Source organism: Moschus berezovskii, chromosome 27 (genome assembly GCF_049115385.1).
Source record: "Moschus berezovskii isolate FMDL1 chromosome 27, NW_MosBer_1.0, whole genome shotgun sequence".
NCBI lineage: Eukaryota > Metazoa > Chordata > Mammalia > Artiodactyla > Moschidae > Moschus > Moschus berezovskii.
The window spans coordinates 6,269,306-6,292,571 of NC_142486.1; the positions used below are offsets into that span (position 1 = coordinate 6,269,306).

General features: G+C 49.9%; 1 protein-coding gene across 2 annotated transcripts; it reads left to right on the top strand.

Moving 5' to 3' along the window:
- The first annotated feature begins 2,233 nt into the window (after window positions 1-2,233).
- On the top strand, window positions 2,234-22,766 carry AGFG2 (ArfGAP with FG repeats 2). Of its 2 annotated transcripts, XM_055410183.2 has the most exons (13): window positions 2,234-2,590; window positions 10,503-10,596; window positions 11,414-11,529; window positions 12,689-12,842; window positions 13,510-13,669; window positions 14,319-14,444; window positions 15,107-15,139; window positions 19,324-19,444; window positions 19,633-19,715; window positions 19,901-19,981; window positions 20,764-20,892; window positions 21,226-21,311; window positions 21,643-22,766. In XM_055410183.2, exons 1-13 carry the CDS (start codon window positions 2,379-2,381, stop codon window positions 21,700-21,702), a joined length of 1,455 nt encoding a protein of 484 aa, XP_055266158.1. In that variant the 5' UTR covers window positions 2,234-2,378; the 3' UTR covers window positions 21,703-22,766. The 2 variants fall into 2 exon arrangements, with proteins under 2 accessions (XP_055266158.1, XP_055266159.1); XM_055410184.2 differs by lacking the exon at window positions 15,107-15,139.
- The last annotated feature ends 500 nt before the right edge of the window (window positions 22,767-23,266 follow it).

Genomic DNA, 23,266 nt, shown 5'->3' on the forward strand with positions numbered 1-23,266 from the left:
GGTGTCATCTGCATATCTGAGGTTATTGATATTTCTCCCGGCAATCTTGATTCCAGCTTGTGCTTCCTCCAGCCCGGTGTTTCTCATGATGTACTCTGCATATAAGTTAAATAAGCAGGGTGACAATATACAGCCTTGACCTACTCCTTTTCCTATCTGGAACCAGTCTGAAGCTCTAATTATTTGAGGTATTGGAGAAGGAAATGGCAACCCACTCCAGCATTCTTGCCTGGAGAATTCCATGGATGCAAGAACCTGGTGGGCTGCTGTCCATGGAGTTGCAAAGAGTCGGACACGACTGAGCAACTAACACATACACACACACACACACACACTTGAGGTATTCTGTCATAGTGGAACCTAATTCTAACCAATACAGCTTCCCATCATACTTAGAATAAAATCCCAAATTCCTTATTTAATGAAGTATGAAACATTTAACACCATCAGGTCCCACTCCAGCATTATCTGCCCCCTATTCCTCACCACACTCCCGGCACCCTGCATTTTCCTTTCTTTATAAAAATAGTATAGAGAGGTCACATATACCCTTTTTTCCCCTTATTTTACTTTTAAAAATTTCCTTATTTTTGGCTGCTCTGGGTCTTCCTTGCTATGTGCTGCTGCTGCTGCTGCTGCTAAGTCGCTTCGGTTGTGTCCAACTCTGTGTGACCCCATGGACGGCAGTCCACCAGGCTCCCCCGTCCCTGGGATTCTCCAGGCAAGAACACTGGAGTGGGTTGCCATTTCCTTCTCCAATGCATGAAAGTGAAAAGTGAATGTGAAGTCGCTCAGTTGTGTCTGACGCTTAGCAACCCCATGGACTGCAGCCCACCAGGCTCCTCTGTCCATGGGATTTTCCAGGCAAGAGTACTGGAGTGGGGTGCCATTGCCTTCTCCTCCATGCTATGTGCAGGCTTTCTCTAGCTGTGGCAGCCACAACTACTCTCTAGTTGCAGTGCACTGGCCCCTCAGTGCCCTGGCCTCTGTTGTTGCAGAGCACCAGCTCTAGGTGCAAGGACTCTAAAGCCTGGTCTCAGTAGTTTTGGCACAAGACCTTAGTTGTTCCTCATCATATGGGATCTTCCCAGACCAGGGATTGAACCTGCATCCCCTGCTGTAGCAGATGTATTCCTTGGACTACCAGGGGAGTCCCTCTGCTTTCTTTTTTGCTGCTTTCACACGCCAAGCTTCCTCATGCTTTAGGGCCTTCGTACGTGCTTTCCCTTCTGCCTGGGTTGCTCCATTTCATAACTGACTTCTTTTTTGTTACTCAGGTCTTAGCGTAAATATCACCTGCGTCAGAGATGGTTCCCTAACCAATCTAAAATACCCAACAAGTCACTCTCTTCTACAATACCTTGATTCTCTCCAATCATCAGAGCTGATGATTCTTTGCTTATTGTCTGCCTCCCCTACTAGAATGTAAGCTCCAATGAGGACAGGAATTTTGATTGGCTGGTTTGCTGCTGCACTCCCAGTATGCACAACAGTGCTTTAACCTAGTAGACGACTCAGTGAGCGTTTGCCAAATGAACACTCAAATACTGTTTCACGGATAGAGTTGCGGTAAAATGTAGGGTTTCCAAAGTCAGACTTCCCAGATTGGAAATCAGTCTTGTGACCTATACCAAGTGGTACACTAAGACTGTCCGTAAAATGAGATTTCCCACATCAGAGTAGGATTTTAAAAAGAAAAAAAGCGTTGATAAAGCAATTGCTCTCCTCCCTTCCTTTGAGCGTTCCCTTCTTTTCTACCACCTCTTGGCCTCTCATTTGGCCACTTCGTTTCGGCTTTGCTTTCCTCCAGGCAGTCTAGCTGAAACTAGTCCTTTGAAATTTAGCGGGAATTAACATCATGCGTCAGGAGGGCCACAGCTGCGCAAGCGCGGGACACCACTCTTTCTCGCCCGCTATCTTTGCAGCTTCTACAGCCAGTCAGTGTTAGCTTTGGGGCCAGAGTTCCTAGGACTTACCAATCGTGTGTGGGAGGCGGGCCGCCCTGGAGGCAGTGGCGAGAGGGGGCGGGAACAAGGAGAGAGCACGCACGGTTCCCGGGGCCAGGGTCTCTGCAGGCCAATCCGAGAGGCCTGTGAGGTCTGAAGGCAGTGGGGCGTGGCGTTGGTGGCTCCCGCAACTCGAGGCCGTCCAAAGCCGAGCCAATCAGAGTGAGGAGGTGGAGGCGACTAGCCAACCAGCGTGCAGAAGAGGCGAAGCAGGGGGGGGCGGGTTGAGGAGTCTCGCACGGATGCCGCCGGCTCCCTAGGTTCTGTCAAGGGAGCCTGGAGAGCGGAGGCGGCTGAGGAGGCGGGAAGGCGGCAGTGGTTGAAGGGGCGATTGCTGACTTGGGGGGAGGAGGTCTGAGGGGTTGAGCAGCCATGGTGATGGCGGCGAAGAAGGGCCCAGGGCCGGGTGGCGGGGTCAAGGCGGAGGCGGAGGCGGCCTCGGAGGTGTGGTGTCGCCGGGTGCGGGAGCTGGGCGGCTGCAGCCAGGCCGGGAACCGCCACTGCTTCGAGTGCGCCCAGCGCGGGGTCACCTACGTGGATATCACCGTGGGCAGCTTCGTCTGCACCACCTGCTCCGGCCTCTTGTGAGTGGACCGGCGCGCGGGGAACAGTGAGGGGAGGACTGGGAAAGGAGCGGTGGAGAGTCGGCGTTGGGGACATCGGGACCCACGGCGAAGGGCCAGAGCCGAGGTCGGGGGCGGCGGGGTGGCCTGAGACACGACGGATGTGCCGAGAGGGCCGTCTACTGCAGAGGCGTCACAGGGAAGGGAAAGGATCAGGGGCGACAAGACATGATTAGAGTCGCGAGGCAAAGGAAAGGAAAGACAGCGAGAGAACTGCAGAAACTCCCTAAAGGAGGGGGAGCGATCCGAAAGTGGGGAGAATTGAAGGAAACTGGGGTGGGGGTGGGAGGGTCACATATTTAAAGGGCCAGATAATGACAAACACCCCAAGAGAACTTCGTGTGTGGAGGGCCAACAGGAAAGGCTCAGGTTGACAGCACAGTGATAATTAATGTTAGGTAAAGGGCCATGTTCTAGTGTTCAGGAACAGATCCTAATCTTTCAGGACTTTGGAATGCTACCTAGAGGGAAATTTCTTACAAATCTGAGAGATGAATGCTGATGGGTTGCCCTCTTTAGAGAGCTTAACTTTTCCAGAGGTTTGGGGATCTGGATGAGCCATCCTTAACTGTAATAATTTACACTTTCAAGCTCCTTGTTTCCACGGTTTACTTCTCTGGTAGTAGCATCTCGCAACTCTTCTAGATTGGGGTGGGGGGGTCCCCTTGTACAATCTGCAGTGCTACCCTTGGCACTGTATTTGGTCACACTTGAGCTAATTTAGAGCCACAGTTCTAGCCCAGATTTCTGGTTATATGGTAAAGTTCTTTTCCCCCCTTAGGGAATTATTATTATTAGATGCATGTCTAAAATTTGATACCAAGCCTGTATGTCTATCTTTATAAGTTTAACAAGGGATTTATTTTGACTTTTTTAGTATTAATACATTGGTTTGGTTGGTTTTAATTTTAACTAGAAGTGCCTTCCTTGTTTCTTCTTTCACCTTTAGGAACCATGAAGGGAGCAGTATTGTTCTTGGGTGACAGATGGGAGAACAGAAGCAAAGAGAGGTTTAGTAACTCATCCAGTGCCAGATGGGGGTTGCTGTTTTCAGCATTTGTTGCTATTAGTTATGATCATGGCAGACCAGAATGAGGATCCAGGTCCCCTCATGCAGTTTAGGATTATTTCTCTATTTGGTTTTTACCTCGTTTGCCAAACTTTTATGTTTTGATCAACTTTACTTATACGTTGGGAGGATAGACTTGACTTTGGTGTAAGTAAAAGTTTTGTGGTTCTTGGGACAGTGGTTTAGAACGCAAACTGGAGTTTGTCAAAAGTTGATATAGAGGCTCAAATGGAGTAGAAGAATGGAGACCGAAGACTGGGACAAGTATTTTGAGGAGAACAGGAGCAAAGTTTAGGACTATTTACAGGGTAAAGTAGAAACAGCATATTCCTGAAGATCCTATTATGAAAAGGCAAATCCAATTACAGACTCAAGAGAGAAGTAAAAGGAAGCAGGGGGATAAAACTGATGGCATATCAGAGTCTAGCTCCCAAGAAGAAAATGTCAGGAACAGCATCAATTCATTTCCACGGTCAGCTACCATGGCATGAAACCTCAAACACTGAATAAAGGGCAAGTACTGACATCATTATTTTCTAGACCTTGGTTTAAAGTATCCCATAGACAACATTTCCCTTCTATAATGAATATCCCTCAACCAGGACAGGTGGAGGGCCAAGGGATCTGGCTCACATTTACAACCTGGTTTCTTTTACTGGAAAAGTTAATTCATTAAATGTCATTTCACAATTTATAGAACTTTACCACTTCCCCCTGTGGTCACTGTTGATCTTACTGGTGAAAAGTCAAACACCTGCGATCTGGATAGACACTGGGTGACGATGACCTAAGGATTGGTTAATGTAACAGAGAGGCCTGTCTCTTGTCTGCAGCATGTGTATGTCCAGCTAGGGGCTTAGCTCCTCAGGAACTTAAGTCCCTATAAGACCAATGGTGGGAGTCTCCCAGAACCCCCCCCTTTTTTTTTTAGTTTCAGAACAATTTAGAAAGGACATTTTTGCTTAGTATTTTGGTAAAGCATTATGAGAATCACTTGCAGTGATTATCAAGGTGGTAGACTTTAGGGAACACATTTTGGTGGCTGGGAAATGAGAAGTTAGGCCAATCCTTTGTTATCAGGAAGTGAGGGGAGAGTGAAAGGTCAAGAAGCTGGACCAATAAATGAAGCTCAACTGTGAAGGCATGTTGAGATTATAAAGAGAGAAATGTCAAAAGAAACCGCACAGGAAAGCTGTAGTTGCCCTGGCTGTGACCGTCAGACTGGGTTCTGATGGTACTTCTCCTTTGCCAACTGGAGTTGTTAATTAGCATAGAGTAGGGCAAAGCGTGGAAAGCTTTAAAAGGGATCTTCACAAAGTATTACCTGTGCCCCTTGATGTCCCTGGGAGCTGGCAGGTGGGCCACAGGTAGAATGTGAGGTGGGGCTTGCTGGCTGCAGTGTGAGAAGGGGGCACACAGTCCAGCAGATGCTGAAGAGGCATGACTCCATGGTGATCCACACACCAGTTAGCGTCTTAAATCCACATGGTTGATTGCCTACAGATTAGGATTTTGTGGTGGTAGGAAGTGAAATAGTAGTAGTAGGCCAGTAGCTTGCACATTCAGTAAGTCAGTCACTCAACAAATATTTGTTGAGTGTCTCTGAAGCCTCAGATACCAGTTAAGGCACTAGAGATATGGTAATGAACAAAACTGACAAAGTCCCATCTTCAGGTAGCCTGAATCCTAGTGGAGGCCGTGGCCCTAAATAAATCATCAAATATATAAATGCAGGTATTGATAAGCACTATGAAGGAAACTAAAGCTCAGCATGGGCTAGAGACTGATGGGAGCTCATATTGAGGTATCATAATGAAAAGAGAAGAAAGATTCTTTCTTAAAATAAAGAGGATATTGACATATACTTTAGTATAGGTAGAGAAAGGAGACAGCAGGATTGGCTTTCTTCTGAAAGCTAATTTTCTGTTGAGTGTGTTACAAATATATCAACCACTTAGGGGGATGGAGTGTTCTGGGGGCAGTAGGCAGAACTGCCAGGGTTCCCATCTGGCCTGATTAACTGATATAACAAAGTTGACAGTTGCAGCCAAAGTTGAATCTCCCAAGATCTTAAGAAAAATTGAGATTCTAATGGTGGTGGGTGGGTATGACTATGCCTTCCTGTCTGCATGTGCAAGCTCATTCTTGCTGTCTTTTTAAATGAGACTTTTTTTTCTCATCTCTAGCAGAAACCCAGTGTTGGGTGTGGGGGCCTGAGAGAGAGGCTGCTAGCTTCTCCCGTTGCTAAATTTACATACGTGCTGCCACAATTGTAGGTCCCAAATTTGACCTAGTTTTATTCATTTGGTTTTCTTCCAATACCTAATTTCCTTAACCTGGATATAGATCCTTTTAATCTTCCCAATCTGTTCATGCGCTTGCCTGTTTAGTTATATTTCTAACTCTTATACTAGAAGATGGGTCTGCCATTTGAAGCTCAGGAGGGGTAAAAATTGCCCCTGAAAAGGATTTCTTTCCAGAGCAGTGCCTCAGTGCTCTCTCTTGTTCCGGCTTGCTTGGATGCCTCAATGGGTAAAAATGGATAAACCACTTTTCTTGAAAAAGGAAATAGATGGCGAGGCCTGGCATCTAGGCTAGGCGCTGTCTTTGACACCCAATTTTTCAGCCAAGTACGTGACATGCTTCCTTGACCTGTCTGTTTGGGTCTGTCCTTTAATCCATCATCCTTCAGGTCTCAGTAGTGGATATTTGTGTCCTCTACTTCTTTATATCTTTACTCTGACAATGGGACTAAGTCAGGATTCAGACGGACAGAGCTTTGGACTGGGTGTCAAGAGATGAGCTTGACAGATCTCTCTTTGTGATAAGTTGCTACCCTCCTGGTGCCTTAGTTTCCCTGTCTGCCTCACTAGCAGCTGTTCCTAACTGAAACACTTTTATCTCCATGGAAGGAAAGGTATAATATGCTGTTCAATAATTCAGAACTTTTCCATCTGTCGGGGTTGGAGAGGTGGACGTATGCCTGTATGCCCTGCCCTACTTTAGTCCTGTCCCTCCGTCCCCTTGCACCTCACCTTTCATATTCACTTCTGCCGGGCAAGATGGACAGGGTCTCTGAAATTACAGATTTAGGCACTTTATCACAGAGAGCCCTTGGAGAACTTGAAAAGCTCCTAAGAAAATAATAAATTACCAAAGGGATGAGAAGAAAGCGGGGGGATGTGAAAGGTCTGAGATTGAGCCTAAAGAGGAAAGTAGCTGCTAATATCAGATAATATCAGATTCAGTGTGCCTCTATATAAAGGCAGCTGTTTATCATTGTCACTGGGAAGAGCTTCAGGAAATGGGTCCAAGCAGGGAAATTTTGACTACGAAGAAATTCCCTAAAATTAGTGAAATTGACCCCAGAGCAGGGTAGTAAGGGAGCCTTCCTAAATAGGGACTCTTCTTGGTAATGTTTGGGTCCAAGATAAAAGCAAACCTGATTTAGCCGAACTGGCTCAGAGGCAGAGAAATGGAATCCCAGGGGCAAAGAAACACAATCTAGGGTAGATTAATTTGAACACAAATATTCAGAGGTAAGGAATTCCCAAGTTCAAATCTGGCACAAATGAAGGAACTTGGGTGCTGGGTGGAACTGTTTTTTTCCACTGTCGACCTGGCAGAACTTTCTTATTTGAGTAGCTGAGCAGGTTTGAGGCTTTTATGAAGCAAGATAGAAGCAAAATATGGGCCAGTTTGAGGGTGATGACCACAGAGAAACAAAAGTTGTGGTATTTGCAGAAATAGTAGTATGCTTAGCAGAAGCCAAAAGAAGAGAGAGAGGCAAAGAGAGAGAGGATTGGACAGACTAGGATCCCTGCAAGTCACTTCACTTGCCAAGTAATTCCGAGTACTTCAGAGAGTGATTCAGAGTACTCCAAATGCCGTTTAGGTGCCCTGTGAAAAAGAAACTGAAGTAGAAAAAGGCTGAAGGCTTGAGCCTTAGTAATGTACTTGCTTTCAATTAGAAAAAGTTGCCCTCTTCTGGGCAAATACCCTTATCTATTTCCCCAGCTCCTCCTGGTTAGAAATAACAGAATATATTTGTTGTGATAACCAAAGAAAGGGCAATGCCTCCAGCGAGCTCTCACTTCTCTTGGGGAGAACCTGAGAGTTATGCTGGGGAGACTGGTTGCAAGTTGGAGAGTCAGGTGTGTTTAATACCAGGCCAGTGCTTCCCATCTGGCCCCAGTGCATGACCCTGGTATGTACCCAGTGACACACAACACTCCTAGGTCATTAGCTTTCAGCTCCCAAGGGGAGAGGGCCTCTCATTTCTAACTTGCTTCTCTCAGCCAGCAGTGACCTCTCTGTGATTCAGAGACAAAGGCTCTGACTCATAGGCTGTATAACTAGGCCCTCTTCCTGGGCTGCAGTGTTACCTTGTAGACTCCCTGCCCCCAAACCGTGGCTCTGGTTATACATAATCCAGTCTACAGACATCAAGGTCAGAGCAGTGCTTTTTGTACTGTGCTATGGAAACATCCTGTTCCATCAGATTGGTCAGGCCCAAAGCACCTAAAGCACTTCTGTTCTCTGCTTTGCCTTTTTCCTATCTCCACCCCCTCCCTGCTCCGCGCCCCCCCCCCCCCCGCAAACCCCTCCAGTCCAACCTCAGCCATAGGAAGTTCTGTTCTAAGCATCTCCTCTAGATTGATGAGTGGGTCAAGTTCCTCACCCCCCACCCAAGGAAGGACACCTCCCTGTTTACACTTTGCTAACAGTTCCTGGTTGTCCTTTCAGGAAATGTCAATGACCTTTTTTGTGATAGGCTTAGAATCTGTTTTTCTAGTCTAAACATAATCCATTTTACTTTTCCCACGACCATTTGTCTTCCTTCGCTGCTGCATCCTGATGCCACATGCTCCCTGATCTGAATGTGTGCCTGCTGCACTGGGAAGCACCCTCGTCCAGGCTCCCCTGGCCCCTTCTTGGAAACAAGTGCCTGGTGATCAAGGACTAAGTCCTGTAATATTTGTATCCCCCACAGTGCCTTCCACAATGCCTCGTATTTTATTTAGCAGAGTAAATATTTGTTAGTGGGAGGTGGCAGGGCAGCCCAGGCTCATAGAAACAGAGGGCTCTGTCTACTCTGCTGAGACCTCAGAAAGGCCTGGCACTCCAAGGGCAAGGGCACGGTGGTTAAGGTGAGAAAAGGCAAAGGAAAGAATATCAAAGCAGGATGTCTAGACTTTGGAACAAACAGAACCAAGCCACTGGTGAGAGAGGCTTAGGAAAAACTGGAATCTCTCTGAAATGCAATCAGAAGACAGTCTTCAGGTCAAATCAAGTTTAAGAGCTATTGTTTGACACTGAGTGACAAAGCCTGGCTCTTGATTTTCCCTGCTCTCATCTTTCCTCAGGGCATCTCTCCTCTTTGATATTACTTATCTTTTAAAGGGTTATTTTGAGAACCATCCAAGTCTAGTAGCTGAACTGCTGAAAATGCCCCCAGTTGTAGCCTCCAGCGTCCTTCCTGTCCTTGGTGAGAATCCTATAAATGGTAACCTATCGTCCAGAAGAGCAGCTTCCCTTCACCGTTTACCTCGGACTCTGTCATCTGCTCTCCTGCCGGGGCTGCCTTCACTTACACTAATCCACACGCTGCCATTCTGCCCGGCTCCCCGGATCACCTTTGTTCAGTGTGTGCACCTGGAAACACGGACACGTGCTTTCTCCACCTTTCCCTAAGATTTCTATCTGTAAATCCTGTTTACTTTCCTGAGAGTGTCAATCAAGACCCTATGCTAGAGTTACTTTTATTTTCACATCTTGCTTTGCGCATTTTTTCCAGGGAGTAAAAACCCAGAGGTCTCTCAGTTGGGACTGTCTTTCCTGAATGCACCCATGGTCTTTCACTTCTGGCCCCAAGGTCCAGTTTATTTGTTTTGGTTCAGCTACTGGTGTTTTAATCTGTCGAGGGTGGTAGATTCAGATTAGAGCAAAACTGAAGGTAAGGAGAGGGGAACCTCTGAAACCATGCCTGGCTTAGCCCCAAGCTCCCGTTAGAACACTTCGGAGGGGAGCTGAGTGGGAGGAAGGAAGCCGGCTTGGCTGTAGTCTCCACGGGGCATCTGTGGGCAGAGCTGGACTCCCAGGGACTTAACAGAATGAAAAAACAGCATCCCTACAGGGTATATGTTCCTGACCCCTGCCCGTCTCGTAGCTCACGGTTGAACCTGACTCTTGCTTCATTTAAAGATCTAGAAGTGAGGGGAAAGTCTGGAGTCTTTCTCTTCCCAGAAATCACTTCCTAAAAGAGGGACCCCCTCCATCCCTCCACCACATGGCCTCCTGCGTAGAGGAGAGGAGCAGCAGCCAGCCTAGGGACTCTTTTTGTCTCCAAATTTTATCTGTGTTGGTATTATCAGGAATAGTCAGGGGCCTTCATCTTTGCCTTCCCTCCTGCTTGAAAGATTCATATCTCCATGGATTCTGGGACTCTGAGCATGTGCTGTAGGCCTCAGACAATGATGAAGCAGGAAATGGGAAATGGTCACACACCTGAGTTCCCTGAAGTACCCCTCAGCCTGAACATTCAGCTGCCGGGGTCTGAGCCAAGAAGAGGTGGCTCTGGATGGACAGGCTCTACCTTCTTCTTGGGAATGACTGGGGTTCCCTGTCTCTCAGGAGAAGCCTCCAAAACGTTCTGGCCTCCCTTCTTTCCTTGAATTAAGAAGTAGCTTCAGTCAGAGAGTTTCATTTACATGTGGTTTTATCCTTTCTCCCTCCCTTTCCTCCCGCAAGACCTGCAGTGCTAACGGCATTCTACTTCTCTTTTGTTCTGTTTCTCCCTCACAGGAGAGGCCTGAACCCCCCTCACCGAGTCAAGTCCATCTCCATGACAACTTTCACTGAGCCTGAAGTACTGTTCCTGCAATCCCGTGGAAACGAGGTGAGCCACCACTGCCAGAATGATTCCAGGCTGTACTTGCCCTTTTGGCGGAGCTTTGCCTCAGATCATAGGAAAGCCCCTACAGTCTTCTGTTTGAGTTTCTCTTATTTTTTAGTGTGTAAGGTGTCTTACCTTATGTACATTTGTACATTTACGGAATCTTAGTTATACAAATTGGGGTTTGTCTGGGTCCCTTGTTGGAAGAATCAGGGGAAGGAGCAGTCTCTGTTGGGGTGACCCTTGAGGGAGAGATGCTCCACAGTGATGAGCGTTCAGAGTTGACCGGGTGGCCCCTCTGAGCAGGAGCTCCTGGAGCCAGCTCTGCTGACTTAAGCCTCAGCAACTGGATTTAAGCCCATGTCTTTACTTGAGAGTAAGTTAAACCCCTTCTCCAGCTAAATCTGCTGGTGGGAAGATTCCAACCTTGGTGTCAGCAGAACTCCTTTGATGGGCTTACTTGGGGAGTGCAAACAAGAGCCTCTAGAGGGTGTTCTGGAAGCCACAGATCTCAGCATTGCGCCGGACCCCACCCCCATCCAAATTTAGTTTCCCTTAATTCTCATGACCCCAGTACTTTCTTTCACAAGACATGTCACAATGTGTCATTATAAATGTATCTATATTTATCTAAGACACTATTTCCCCTTTAGATTATCAGCTCTGCAAGGACAGAGATCATGTTTGTTTTGTAGCTGTACCCAGATCCTCGCGTTGCGTCCATGCTCCATAAATGTTTACTGATGGATGAGTTGGGAATTGTGTGATTCCCATTTCACACTCCCTGCCCAGCTGCTGTCACTGGACTTCATCCCTTCAGGTTTGCAGGAAGATCTGGCTGGGTCTTTTTGATGCTCGGACATCTTTAATACCAGATTCCAGGGATCCTCAGAAGGTGAAGGAATTTCTCCAGGAAAAATATGAAAAGAAGAGATGGTAAGGAGGAGGAAAAAGATAACTCTGGAGACACGGGTCCAAGACACTTCATCTTATGGTCCACTTTCCAGAGCTGAATTGGGGCTTCTTTCAAAGGCTAGACGAGGGTTGAGTCTGTTCCACTCAGATTCAGTTAGGGCTGAATTCTGACTTCTAAATAATGAAGGTACAAGAAAGGACAATTTGCTCTTGGTCACTGACCCTGGAGATTTGATATCCCCCTCCTTTGGGGAGACAGAAGACTGTGTGGAGGGGAGAGCTAGGCTCCCCAACTATGGAGTGTGGACTAGTTTTTATAGCTCAGATGATCTCACAGAGAGAGGTGGCTAAGAGCACATGGCCTCTAGATTTACTCATTTAACCCACGATTTATAGGTGCCCTTTTTTCCTGTGGGGAAACAGCATTTCTGTTCTCTCTTGCCTTTTCTTCCCCCACATGCCACTTCTTCCGAGATCAGACGAGATGGGGCGCGTTCAGGGCAGTATGGCCGTGGACCACATGCCACTTCTTGTTCCATCTCTGGGCGGTGTGCATGGTTGGGGATAACTATAGGGTGACGAAGAGAATGCAGAGAGCGAGGAGACTGGTGTGGGTACAACAGCATTTTGTCATCCCTTCTGGGAGTGTCCTTGGGATAAAAAAGATACATCCCAAGTAGAGACCACATCCACTGGAGTGGAAGGGGATTTTATCAGAAGTCCCAGAAGCCAGCAGGGTAAATCCTGAGTGCTTAGAAGATGAAGTGGCAGAGAAAAGAAGAACCTAAAGACACGGCCAGGAAGTAAAAGGGGGCCCTTGAGTAAGAAGCTAGAAAATAGGGTCACCTGTTGGTCAGCCTGATTGCAGGTTGTTATTATTTGAAACCAGGTGGTTTGACATGTTAGAAAGAGGAGGGAGAGGTGTGGGGAAGACCGACACAAGCCAAAGCAAACTGAACAACATCCCTGCAGGAAAAAAATAATCATCTGAGAGTAAAGGAGAAGCTCAAGTTAAGTAGAACTCTACGTCACTCAGTTTCCTTTAGTTCAAAAAAGAGAATCAGTAGGGAAAATAAGAAAGGACTTCGTTGTAACCTGTTTTCTCAAGCATTTAAGCTGAGCAAGGTCCAAGGTTTCAAGGTTTCACCCCTCCTCTCTGCCTAACTATTCTTTCTTCAAGGTATGTCCCCCCAGACCAAGTCAAGGGGCCTACTTACAGCAAAGGCAGCACTTCCACCCCCGTCCAGGGCTCCATCCCAGAAGGCAAGCCACCCCGGACACTTTTGGGGGATCCTGTGCCGTCTCTCTCAGCTGCTGCCTCCAGCTCCAGCCAGGTAACACTCAGATCTGCCCTCGACATTATTATGGGATTTGGGAGACAGGGTGTCAGTTTCCTAAATCAAATCCCCTGGATTTAGCAGATGATCATCCAGGAGGTATGCATGGGTTCTCAGCCCTGCTGAGACCTAGGTCTTGCATTTCTCTCCTTGGACTTGTGTATTTTGGAAGAAAGAACCCAACAGGAAGTGGTATTTAGGGAAGTCAGAGTATCAACTTCAAACCTGACCACTCCTCCAAAGAAAAACAGGGGCCAGGACACTGCTTCAAGCACCTGTGAAAAATGAGGAGGTAACAGCTCCAGGGAGGCCTGGTGTGCTGTGATTCATGGGGTCGCAAAGAGTCGGACACGACTGAGTGACTGAACTGAACTGAACAGCTCCAGGGGCTGCTGCTGGGCGCCGTCCCTGTGTGTCTCAGGGTTACCTTGACTCACATGCTCTAAAGTGTGTGGTTCTAGGAGCGGCTGTCCTGGGAGGACAAAGGAATTAGGTATGAGAAGGGCTGAGGCAACCCTTCTGCCCAGGAACCCTCTTGGTTGAGGGCAGTTTCTCCCTCTCTTCTCTCTCCACTTGCCTATCTGGGGGCAGCCAGGGGAGCCATGCAGGGGCCTGGGTCATGACTGGGATTCCAAGTGCTATATGTACTGCCTTCTCCTCCAAGCCTGTCAGTCAGCCTCGGACGTCCCAGCCCCGGAGCTCTCAACCTCCTCCCCCCTCCTCAGTCAAGAAAGCCAGTACTGATCTGCTGGCTGACATCGGCGGAGACCCCTTTGCTGCTCCCCAGGTGGCACCAGCTTTTGCTGCATTCCCAGCCTTTGGGGGTAAGTGGGACTTGGGACGAGAACTTTTGTCCCCATCAGACACAGAATTTCACTTAGCTCCAGCTCAGCACAGAAGTGAACGCAATGGTGATTCTGAAGCATCACAACCTGGAGGGTGAGGGTCAGATAAGTACAGCCAGGATTATGTTAGGGAGTTTGACCAAAAGCATGACAGCAGGGGGCTCCTAGCCCTTCCTTTTAGATAACTGCAAAGAGCCTTTTTCTTACTTTCTCTCTAGTAAAATGGGGCAGGGGAATTGTGACAGGTTCCATTTCCCCTGCCCTCTTCCTGAAGATCAGCAGTAGCCAATAGAGGGTGGAACAAAGTGGTTATCTAGTTTCCCTTTTTCTTTTTTAAAGCCCTTCCCCACAACAAAATTTTTTTCACATGATTCCACCCAAACTAGACCCTGACAAAAATGTTAATGCCTCATGGAGTAAGGATAAAAAGCGGGGAGTAAACTTAGAGGCTCTGAGAGCCCCTTTCCCTCTGCATGGGTCTGGCTGTCTGCCCCAGGCTCCTGCCAACTCCCTCTGAAGAGGGCCCTGTGGGGAGGCAGATGTCTCATTGAGCGGCTCTTGGCGGCTGTATGATACAGATTATATATATTTTATATAAACATAACTTTCACATTCTTTCCACCTACAGGCCAAACGCCTTCCCATGGGGGCTTTGCCAACTTCGATGCCTTCGGTAGTGGCCCCGGCTCTTCTGCATTTGGAAGCATCCCTCCAGCTGGCCAAGCCCCATTCCAGGCCCAGCTGGCACCCCCAGGTAAGTTCTGCCCCTCTGGCTTCCTTTCTTTCTGGCAACTGCGTTCCATTGTCCACACCCATACATCATCCTTCATTCACATCCACACCAGCCCAGAGAATCCCACAAAGAGAGGATTCCAGGAAAGGACGAGAGGAATCTGATAAGGTTCTTGTCAGGAAGAAGGGGCTCGATTGTTCTTTTTTTCTTTTTCGTGTAAGGAAAATGGCTAAAGCCACAGCAGGAGTTGTGCGGGCTGTGCAGTAGGAGGTTGCTGGCTGGGAAGTAAGGGAGGCTGAGACTGGAAAACTTGAGAATGAGGACCTGAGAATGGACACGACCTTTCCCTAGAGGGCCCCCAGAGCAAGGGCTGGAGCAGTGTCCAAGGTAGTCTCCGGAAGCCCTCGCCCATCCCCCTTAGAGCAGAAGCCTGCCAACTCTGTCGTGTTGTTCTGGTTGTGCGAATGAAGGAGAGTCTAAAGGCCCTTCAAGCGCTCGGTCCCTCCCAAAGCTCCCAGATGACCATCTCCGGGGCTTTCGGGCAGCCCCCTCCCTTTGGACACCCTGCACCCCGGAGGGCAATCAGGAGCACCATGAGGACAGACATCCGGGGACAGCCAGTGACTGACTCTCTCTCTCCTCCCCACCTACCTGCCCTTTCCCTTCCCCACCCTCACTGCCAGCCAGTCGGATGCTAACTGGAAGTCACAGCTTTGGTAAGTTATTCCTCCCATCCCACAGCAACCCAAAGCAGGAGACTCTGTCTCAGACCCCCTGACCCTTAAGCTTTGAGGTCTGGGAGGAACCCCTCAAATTTACCCTTTTTACAGGGGAGGCAGCTAGCAGTTTCCCTAGTCATTCAGCCCACAGAGAGGCGGAGTCCAGCCCACAGCGCAGATTTCTGACTCTGCTCTGCCCACAACCCCTGCCACCTCCCACCATGAACTGGTTGATTTTTTGTCTTGAATTTAATTTTTTAATAGAACAAGAGGAGACTTTATATTGACAGAAGTTAAAATTCACAACAAAATTCTCACATCGTGAACTTAATTAAAGTAACTGATGAAGTAGCCTGAAAATCCATAAAGCAAAAACTATTAGAATGAAAATCTGATAAACCAACAGAGATTATAATAGGTTCTCTCACAAAATTAACTGATGGAGTAGACGGACAAGGAAAGAAGGAAGGAAAGTAACCATTTGAGTAACACTTTAACAAGTCTAACCTAAGAAATACAAGTAGAACTTCATAACAAAAATAAAGAATGTATATTATTTTCAAACATATAACCCTTTTATAATTTGACCATATATATTAAAAAAGTAAAAGAATATATATATATAATTTGGCCATACACTGGGAAACAAAATCTCCATAAATTCTATCAAGGAGAAACTGCATAGGTCAGAGTATTCTATGTGGTAAAAGATGACCTAAACAAAGATGTCCTAAAAAATGTCCCAAAACAATGTTTCATGTCCTTAAAGGCATGAAGCAGATAGGGAGAAGATACATATTTACAACATGGAAACAGACAAAAAGCCAATAACCATAATGTGCCTTTTAAAATTCCTATTAATAAGGAAGAATAGAATGGCCAAGGGATAGAAGCAGGTAATACCCAGAAAAAAACATGAATATGTCCTCAACCTATCAGAGAAAATACAATCATAAGAACTATATTCACAGTTTTTAAAGATTAATAATCGCCAGTACTGTGTGGGGAAATAGGTATGCTACTTTTAAGAATATAAATTGGTACCGGAAAATACAATTTAGCAAGAGGAGAGTATTCCCAGGCATTGTACCTCAAAGGAAACAGCCTATTACAAGGTGGTTATAAACGGGTCGTTCAGAAACGCATTCCTAGCACAACTGATTACTTTAAACAGAGAGCTTAGGGGACTTCGCTAGCAGGCCAGAGGTTAAGAATCCGCACTTTCCACTGCAGGAGCACAGGTTCGATCTCTGGTTAGGGAACTAAGATCCTGCATACGGCGAGGTGTGACCAAAAAAAAGAGAGCTTATTAAAGGGGCTCTTTTAAAAGAGAGAGGGAGAGAATAAAGGTGTCAGTCCTGGAGCCATCGCAGGCTGAACCTGGGATAGACTTTTGGTCCAGTGTCTGCTCATCTCAAGAAACAGACAGTGCCCGCCCGACCCCGAGCCCTGCAGCCCCGATGGTGCCCGCAAAGCACCTGGCTGTCATCTCCTCGAGGAAAGAAAGCTCTCCGTTTGCAGTCGAGGAAGCTGGCTCACCAGGCCTGTGCCTTGGCCCGAATCAAATGGCTGTTCAGGGGCGAATCCAAGTCACTTCTCGGCCCACCACGGTCACGAAGGGGTTTCTGTGAGGGTGACACGAGGAACCACTAAGGTTCGGGGGGGACGTGGGCGTCTCTCCTGACGTGCCGGGTTATATTTTTATATTTCTGAGGGGAACGAGAAGGGGAGGCTTCTAAAAGTGCAGTTTCCTCTGAAACTGTGAGGAGGCAAGTCTACACACCCAGCCGTCCGGGGCGAGGCTCTGGCGGTGGATAAGGTGCCCACGAGCAAGCGCGCAGGTACCAGGCGAGCCGCGGCCGCTCTGCCCTCTAGCGGCCGCCGGGAGGCACGCAGCTCCCGCTCCCGCCGCGAGGACGAGGGCCAGGGCCTCACCGCGAGGCGCACCCCAACCCGAGGGCCCAGAGCGGCGCTGAAGGGTCCGGACCAGAGAGCACAGGGAGCCGCGTCCGCTCGGGAGGTCCACGTACCTCGAGTCCGTCGGGCAAAGGAAGGGCCTGGAGTCTGAGAAGCCGAAGGTCCACTACCGCCCGGCTGGTTTTGCAGTCGTCCTCACGACCTCCGGGTGGGAGAGGACTTCAGACCAGTGTGCGTTACAGCCCAGCGCGTGTCCCTCGGGAGAGCCCGGAGTGGGGAGGGAGAGGGCTGAGGAGAGCACTGTCCCCCGAGTGCCGACCCTCAGGGAGCAGCCCGTCCCGGATCCTCGCGGCAGGCAGGCCTGGGCGCCTGGATTCTCCGCTCCTCCACGTTAGGCCGTCCCATCAGGTGTGTCCAGCACCAGGAAGGTGTCCTGAAGGGGGGTCTGGACAAACACGGCAGCCTCACTCTCTGGAAAAGAAAGCGCAGGCAGGTCCACAGTACGGTTCTGAGGCGCTCAGAAGAACCCCAGACTTCACTGACAAGAAACCTGGGCTATGGTTTGAGGGGGCCAGACCGCAGCCACACGGATCTGAGAACCTCCTTGGCCCTGCCGTTTCCTTCCTAGCCCTGAATGTTATCTTTTCCTTTCCATCTTTTTTTGGGGGGTGCTGTGCCGGGTCTTCCGTGCGGTGGAGGGGGCGGGGCTTTCTGTAGTTGTACTGCGTGTGGGCCTCACGTGTTGACGTCTTCACGTCATTGCGGCCTGGGGGGCTTACGCCCAGGATAGATAGACGTCTTCACGCTCTTGTGGCTCGTGCTGGCTCACGTGGTTGACGTTTTCACGTTGTGCCTGCGAGCCTTGCATTGTAGTCGGGGTCGCGTCTGCATCACATGCGCTGAGAGATGAGAGTCTTAACCTCTGGCCACCGGGAAACTCACTCCTGTCCCACTTTTTTCTCTTGTGTCTAAGGAAGTATCTTCCCTTGTGAAGGTTACCCCTCGCCCCCATCCCGCCTTCTGCAAGGTGTTGTCCCATGAACTTTCCTATTTGAATTTCACCTCCACTTTTTCCACCTCTGCTGGCACGTTCCTTTTTTCCCACAAATACATTTCAAGTTTCCTATCCTACAGAATGTTTCTGCAGCCTAACCCAGGCTGGTCTGTCTCCTCTCCACAGCCCTGCCTCTGGGAAAAGGAGGAAGCCGCCTTCACTTACTCATTTTTATTGTCCTGTTTTCTCTCTTTTTTTACTACACATTTTATGACATAGTATACATACTGTTTTGCACTTTGATTTTTCTTTAGCTTAACAGTACTGTTAGATTTTTTTTTATCAGTACGTTAAGAGCTTCCTTATTCTTTTTTATAGCTGCACCACTGTCCAATTTATGTCTATACCATAATTTATCTACTCAGTCTCCTGCTAGTGAATATTTAGGATGATCCAGTCTTTTGCTATTAAACAGCACTGCAGTTTTTTTTTGGCGGGGCGGGGGAAACATTGGTAAGTTACATCTGTAAGGAAATTTCCTGGCAGTGGAATTGGTCTAGTGGGGATCTACTTGATACAGAAGTAAAATATATCACTACAAACATGTCAGGTGCTGGGAAGCGAAGGGACAAGGTTCTAGGAGAGAAAAGCCAGAATCAAACATTGGGATCAGGAAGGCCCGTGGAAGACAGTTCACTGGCCATGGGCAGTGCATGCCAGCTGTGATCTGAGGTCGTGGCATCAGGAAGGTCTCCCCAGAGGGGAGGAGGATGCTGGCGAGGCTGGAAACCAATGCTCAGCACCTCCAGTGCCATCTGCATCTTCTCTGAGTCTCCCAAGTGACCCTGAACCTTTCTGCCCTTCACAGTGCCTCCCCCACCCCCACCTGCCCCTACATATGATTTATCCATAAATGGAAATGCTGCTATAGGGAAAGACAAACTTCTCCATCTCTTAAGGAAAAAACGGGAAGAGCAGGAGGGACAGTGACTTGGATGAGGAAGAACTGCTTGTCTTTTGGAGGTGGCAGTTTCCAGCACTAGGGAGACTAAGAAGGGCTGGGCATCACGTTGCCTAGAATCGTCAGTGGGAGACAAGCCCACAGAACTGGGTGATCAGGGGAAGAACAGGCTGGCTCAGGGGACCCTGTTGGTGCCATTCATGCCATCCCTCCTCTCCCCCTCCACTGCACCCCACCTCCATCCCTCCTCTTGCCCTTTCCCTCCTGTCTCACGCCAGCACGCCCTGTTTTACTCCTGTTCCTGCCCAGGGAGCAGCCAGGGGACTCCATTTGGTGCCTCTCCTCTCGCACCTGCTAGTCAGCCCAACAGCCTCGCAGATGTGGGCAGCCTCCTGGGGCCGGGGGCATCAGCTGGAGGCATCCCCAGCAGGTAGGTCCAGACGTTGGGGAGCTCACCCTTGGGCAGGAAAGCCGACCAAGCAAGCCTGGCCTTGGTTATCCCAGCCTGCTCAGCTCCTCCTGTCTGGCAGGATGGGGTCTGCACCTCCTGGTCCCTTGCCCAGCCCACTTCCTTGGTGCTGGATGATGGGCATGCTGACTTCTCTCCCCGTGTCACAGCATCTTTGGGATGGCTGGCCAGGTCCCCACGCTCCAGTCAGCCACCACTGGCGGAGGCGGCAGCCCAGGGCTTGCTTTTGGAGGTGAGTCTTTCGTGTAGAGGCCCTGGGAGGGGATCTAAGGCCAAGAGGAAATTGAGGACTCTAGAGGGAGGGGTTGGGGAGAGATGCACACTGGATTTACAGGAATGCTCAGTTACAATATAAACCAAACGAGAAAAAAATAACCAGCTCTTCCTCCCACCTCTACCCCATTCCACCCTGAGCAGCCTTCAACCCTTTCACCACACCTGCTGCTCACGCCCAGCTGCCTTCCACCAACCCTTTCCAGCCCAATGGCTTGGCCACAGGTAAGCCTCCCAGACTATCCCCTGACGCTAGCTCTCTCCAGAGTCACCAGCCCAGGCCAGACTGGTTTAACTTCCAAGCCACCTAGTGGGCAAAAACTGGAGACACCCAGTTCACGGAATTTCACAGTTAGAAAAAACAGCCTGCCTCTTCCCTGAGCCGGTTCCAAAGGACTGACATTGACTAGTAGTGGGGGTGATGCTTTTTCCTCCAACCCTGTTTCCCCCGGCAGCTCAGCCTCCTCCCTTCTCCATCCCACCTGAAACCATGGCTCTGTTCCCTGCCCTCTGGAGTTTTCTCTCTCCAAACTCACCCTCGTGTGCCTCCTCCTCCTTTTTTTTTTTTTTCCTGGTTGTTCTCAAAACACCGTGAAGCCAGGGAGAGAATAATACTTCCTGCCAAGCTGACCCACGTGGCGGGCCCAACGCTTAGTGCTCTCTGTTATTTCACGTTTATAGCAGTCATGCCTAGGAGATAGGCGTGGTCCCCACTTCAGAGACGAGAGTAACTTGCTGTGGTTTGTGCAGCCTAAGAGGTGGTGGAAAGCGGACCCCAGTCCCGTATTGCGCTTGTACTCATGACTAGCCTGTTCTCTGACTCACAGGCCCCGAGAGGGCAGGTTTGGCAGGGTGCAGGGATGCTGAAGAGTTTCATGCTCCTTCTGGGTCCTTCCACCGGGTACCTCTGGGTAGGGAAAAACTATCTTCCATTTCCCTATCTTGGAGGGATTTAGGAAGGACTGTTCTTCCAGAACCTCGCTTATCTCCTGTCCCTCCCTTCACAGGGCCAGGCTTTGGGATGAGCGGTGCTGGGCCAGGCTTCCCCCAGACAGTGCCACCCACCGGGGCTTTCGCCAGCCCCTTTCCACCCCCGCTCTTCCCCGCACAGACCTCGATGACTCAGCAGCAGAATGGTAAGGGGTTCAGACCAAGCCCTCCTTTCTACCCGATTCCCACCCTCAGGGTCTGGGCGGGTCTGTGAGTGTGTGAATATTAGGAATATGTATTAGGGAGCCAGACCTCTGAGCTAGTTCCCTTTTGGACCAGCAGGGGGAGCCCAGGGAAGCAACAGACCTGCCTGTGTCCTCTGATTGTTCCACGTTTAGTCCCCACTTTGGAGAGGAGCCCGCTGGGCCCCCCGCCTTGGGTTGTAGCTGGGCCTGCCCGGCAGGGAGACAGGCGAGCTGGGCAGCACCTGCCTGAGCAGCAGGGCTCCCGTCAGCAGAATTTTTGCTCTTGCCTCCCAGGCTCTTCCTTTGGAGACTTGGGATCCGCCAAGCTGGGGCAGAGGCCACTGAGTCAGCCAGCCAGCATCTCCACCAACCCCTTCATGGTGAGCGTGCCAGGGCAGGGCCCAGGCCTGGTGAGGGCGCGTGGCCTTTCACTCTGGGGGTTGGGGACGGAACCCTTCCAGGAGAAGAGGGCAGTGTGGAGCAGGACGCATGCCCGTTCCTCGTGAGACTCTGCTCGGCCCAGCCAGGGATCCTCGGCCCTGACTTCATCCACCCTCCCCATGCCCTCTACTGGCCTTTTGGCTCCCTCATTTGCCCCCTTCCTGCCACACAGTCATTTTGAAGGAGAAAGGAATCCTGAGCCACACGTCCTCTGTGGCCTCCAGCTCTTCCTCCCTAATTTAACAATTTGCGGTTGTTCTTTTTTTCCAGACTGGATCCTCATCAAGCCCATTTGCTGCCAAACCTCCGACCACCAACCCATTCTTGTAGCACTGTGTCCTAGGGGGGCCTGCTCTTTGGGGCCCCTCTACTCCCTGGAGCTCTGACGACCACTTGCCTGTGGCATTTCTGCGGGTCTGAGACCGGATGGGTCTTGTTTTGCAGGGTAGGGGACTGAGGGTGGCGGAGCCGCTAATGCTTTGCTTGGGGCTTGCAGATAAAAGGACAGCTTCCCAGGTCAGCCACCCCCCCAGGTCTCCTTCCCTTCCTCCTCCAGCCCCCACCGAGGCAGGGGGGCCCCCAGAGGCGAGATGACAGAGCCAGGCCTGGAGGAGCCGTGGTGTTTTATTTTTCAAATTATTAACGATGATGACAGTAGTCCTCCTCTCCTGCCCTTAGAGCTCCCTTCACTCTGAACCCTGTCGGGGGAGGAAGCGGTGGGCACAGGCTAACCAGTGCTCCCCTGTGGGAACAACTCCCCAGTGCCCAGCTTGCCAATGCTGTTCTCATGGTCGGAAGCACTGTGGGGAAAGCAGGGCAGAGGTGGGGGGTGAGGCGCAGAATGGTGATCAGACAGGCTGAGGAGGCCCTGGGGGACCAGAGTGCCCTGGCTCGGGCCAGCACCCCTTTCTCCGTGTTCTCGCTTCCCCAGCTGCCTGCCACGTCCTGGGCACTTAGGATGAATCATTTCACCTACAGACTTACACATGCCCAACTGCCGTCAAGCACTTTAGTTAGCTGTGGTGTCATGTTTGGATACCAGTGTTTTATATTTATACATAGAGAATTTTCTAATATAGCCTATTATATATCTATCTATATATGCACACACATATCCACACACAGCCATTCTCCCCTCCCAGACAGCTCTTCCACACGGGAATGGGATGAACCCCTATTGGGGCCTCGACTGCAAAGCCGGAGCTCCAGGGGCTGGGGGAGGGAGCCACATGTCCCGACCACCCCAGGGCCTGAGCTTTTTCAGGAAAAAGCTTTGTGCAATTGGCTGGGTTTTTTTTTTCCCCCATGTGCCTCCTCCCCTTCCCTGCCCCCCAAATCTCTGCACCAAAGCTGTTGCGGGCAATGTTGGGAAAGAACTGCATTTAAAAAATAGATATATGGCTCTCGTGGTCTTGCTTTGGGCCAGCCCCAGGGTCCACGTGTCAGTCAACGTGACTGCCTGGGTTGGTGACAATGCTGCTGTTGGCCAAGGACACAGCCAGCCCCTGCCTGAACTGCAGTCCAGTTTTAGCAATGGAGGGAGCTGGAGAGGGTGGGGGCACTCCCGTGTCAGGGGCATCCTCAGACCCTACCCGGATCCTTGCCACCTGAGGATGTTTTGTCAATAGTCATGTGTCTGGGCTGTTTGTATGGTGACAAGACATGGCTTGGGTTAAACACCGCACCTGGTGAAGGAGAGGCCCAGGGCTGGGTGCAGCTCCCCACCCACTGAAGCTGCCCACCCTGGAACCCTGGCCCTTCAGCTGCCCTTTCTTGGGATTTCTCTGGGTCTTTCCACTCAGTGACCTTTAAGGACCTGGCAGCAAGGAGAGGCGGGGACAGTGTTATCACTGATTTACTTTGAAGGTTTTTTTTGTAAATACCTTTAGCTGCT

Coding starts and splice junctions, on each gene's coding strand:
- AGFG2 (XM_055410183.2), top strand. CDS start 2,379: ATGGTGATGGCGGCGAAGAAGGGCCCAGGGCCGGGTGGCGGGGTCAAG. Junction 15,140..19,323: donor AACTGGAAGTCACAGCTTTG/GTAAGTTATTCC, acceptor GTTCCTGCCCAG/GGAGCAGCCAGGGGACTCCA. Junction 19,716..19,900: donor CCCAGGGCTTGCTTTTGGAG/GTGAGTCTTTCG, acceptor CACCCTGAGCAG/CCTTCAACCCTTTCACCACA.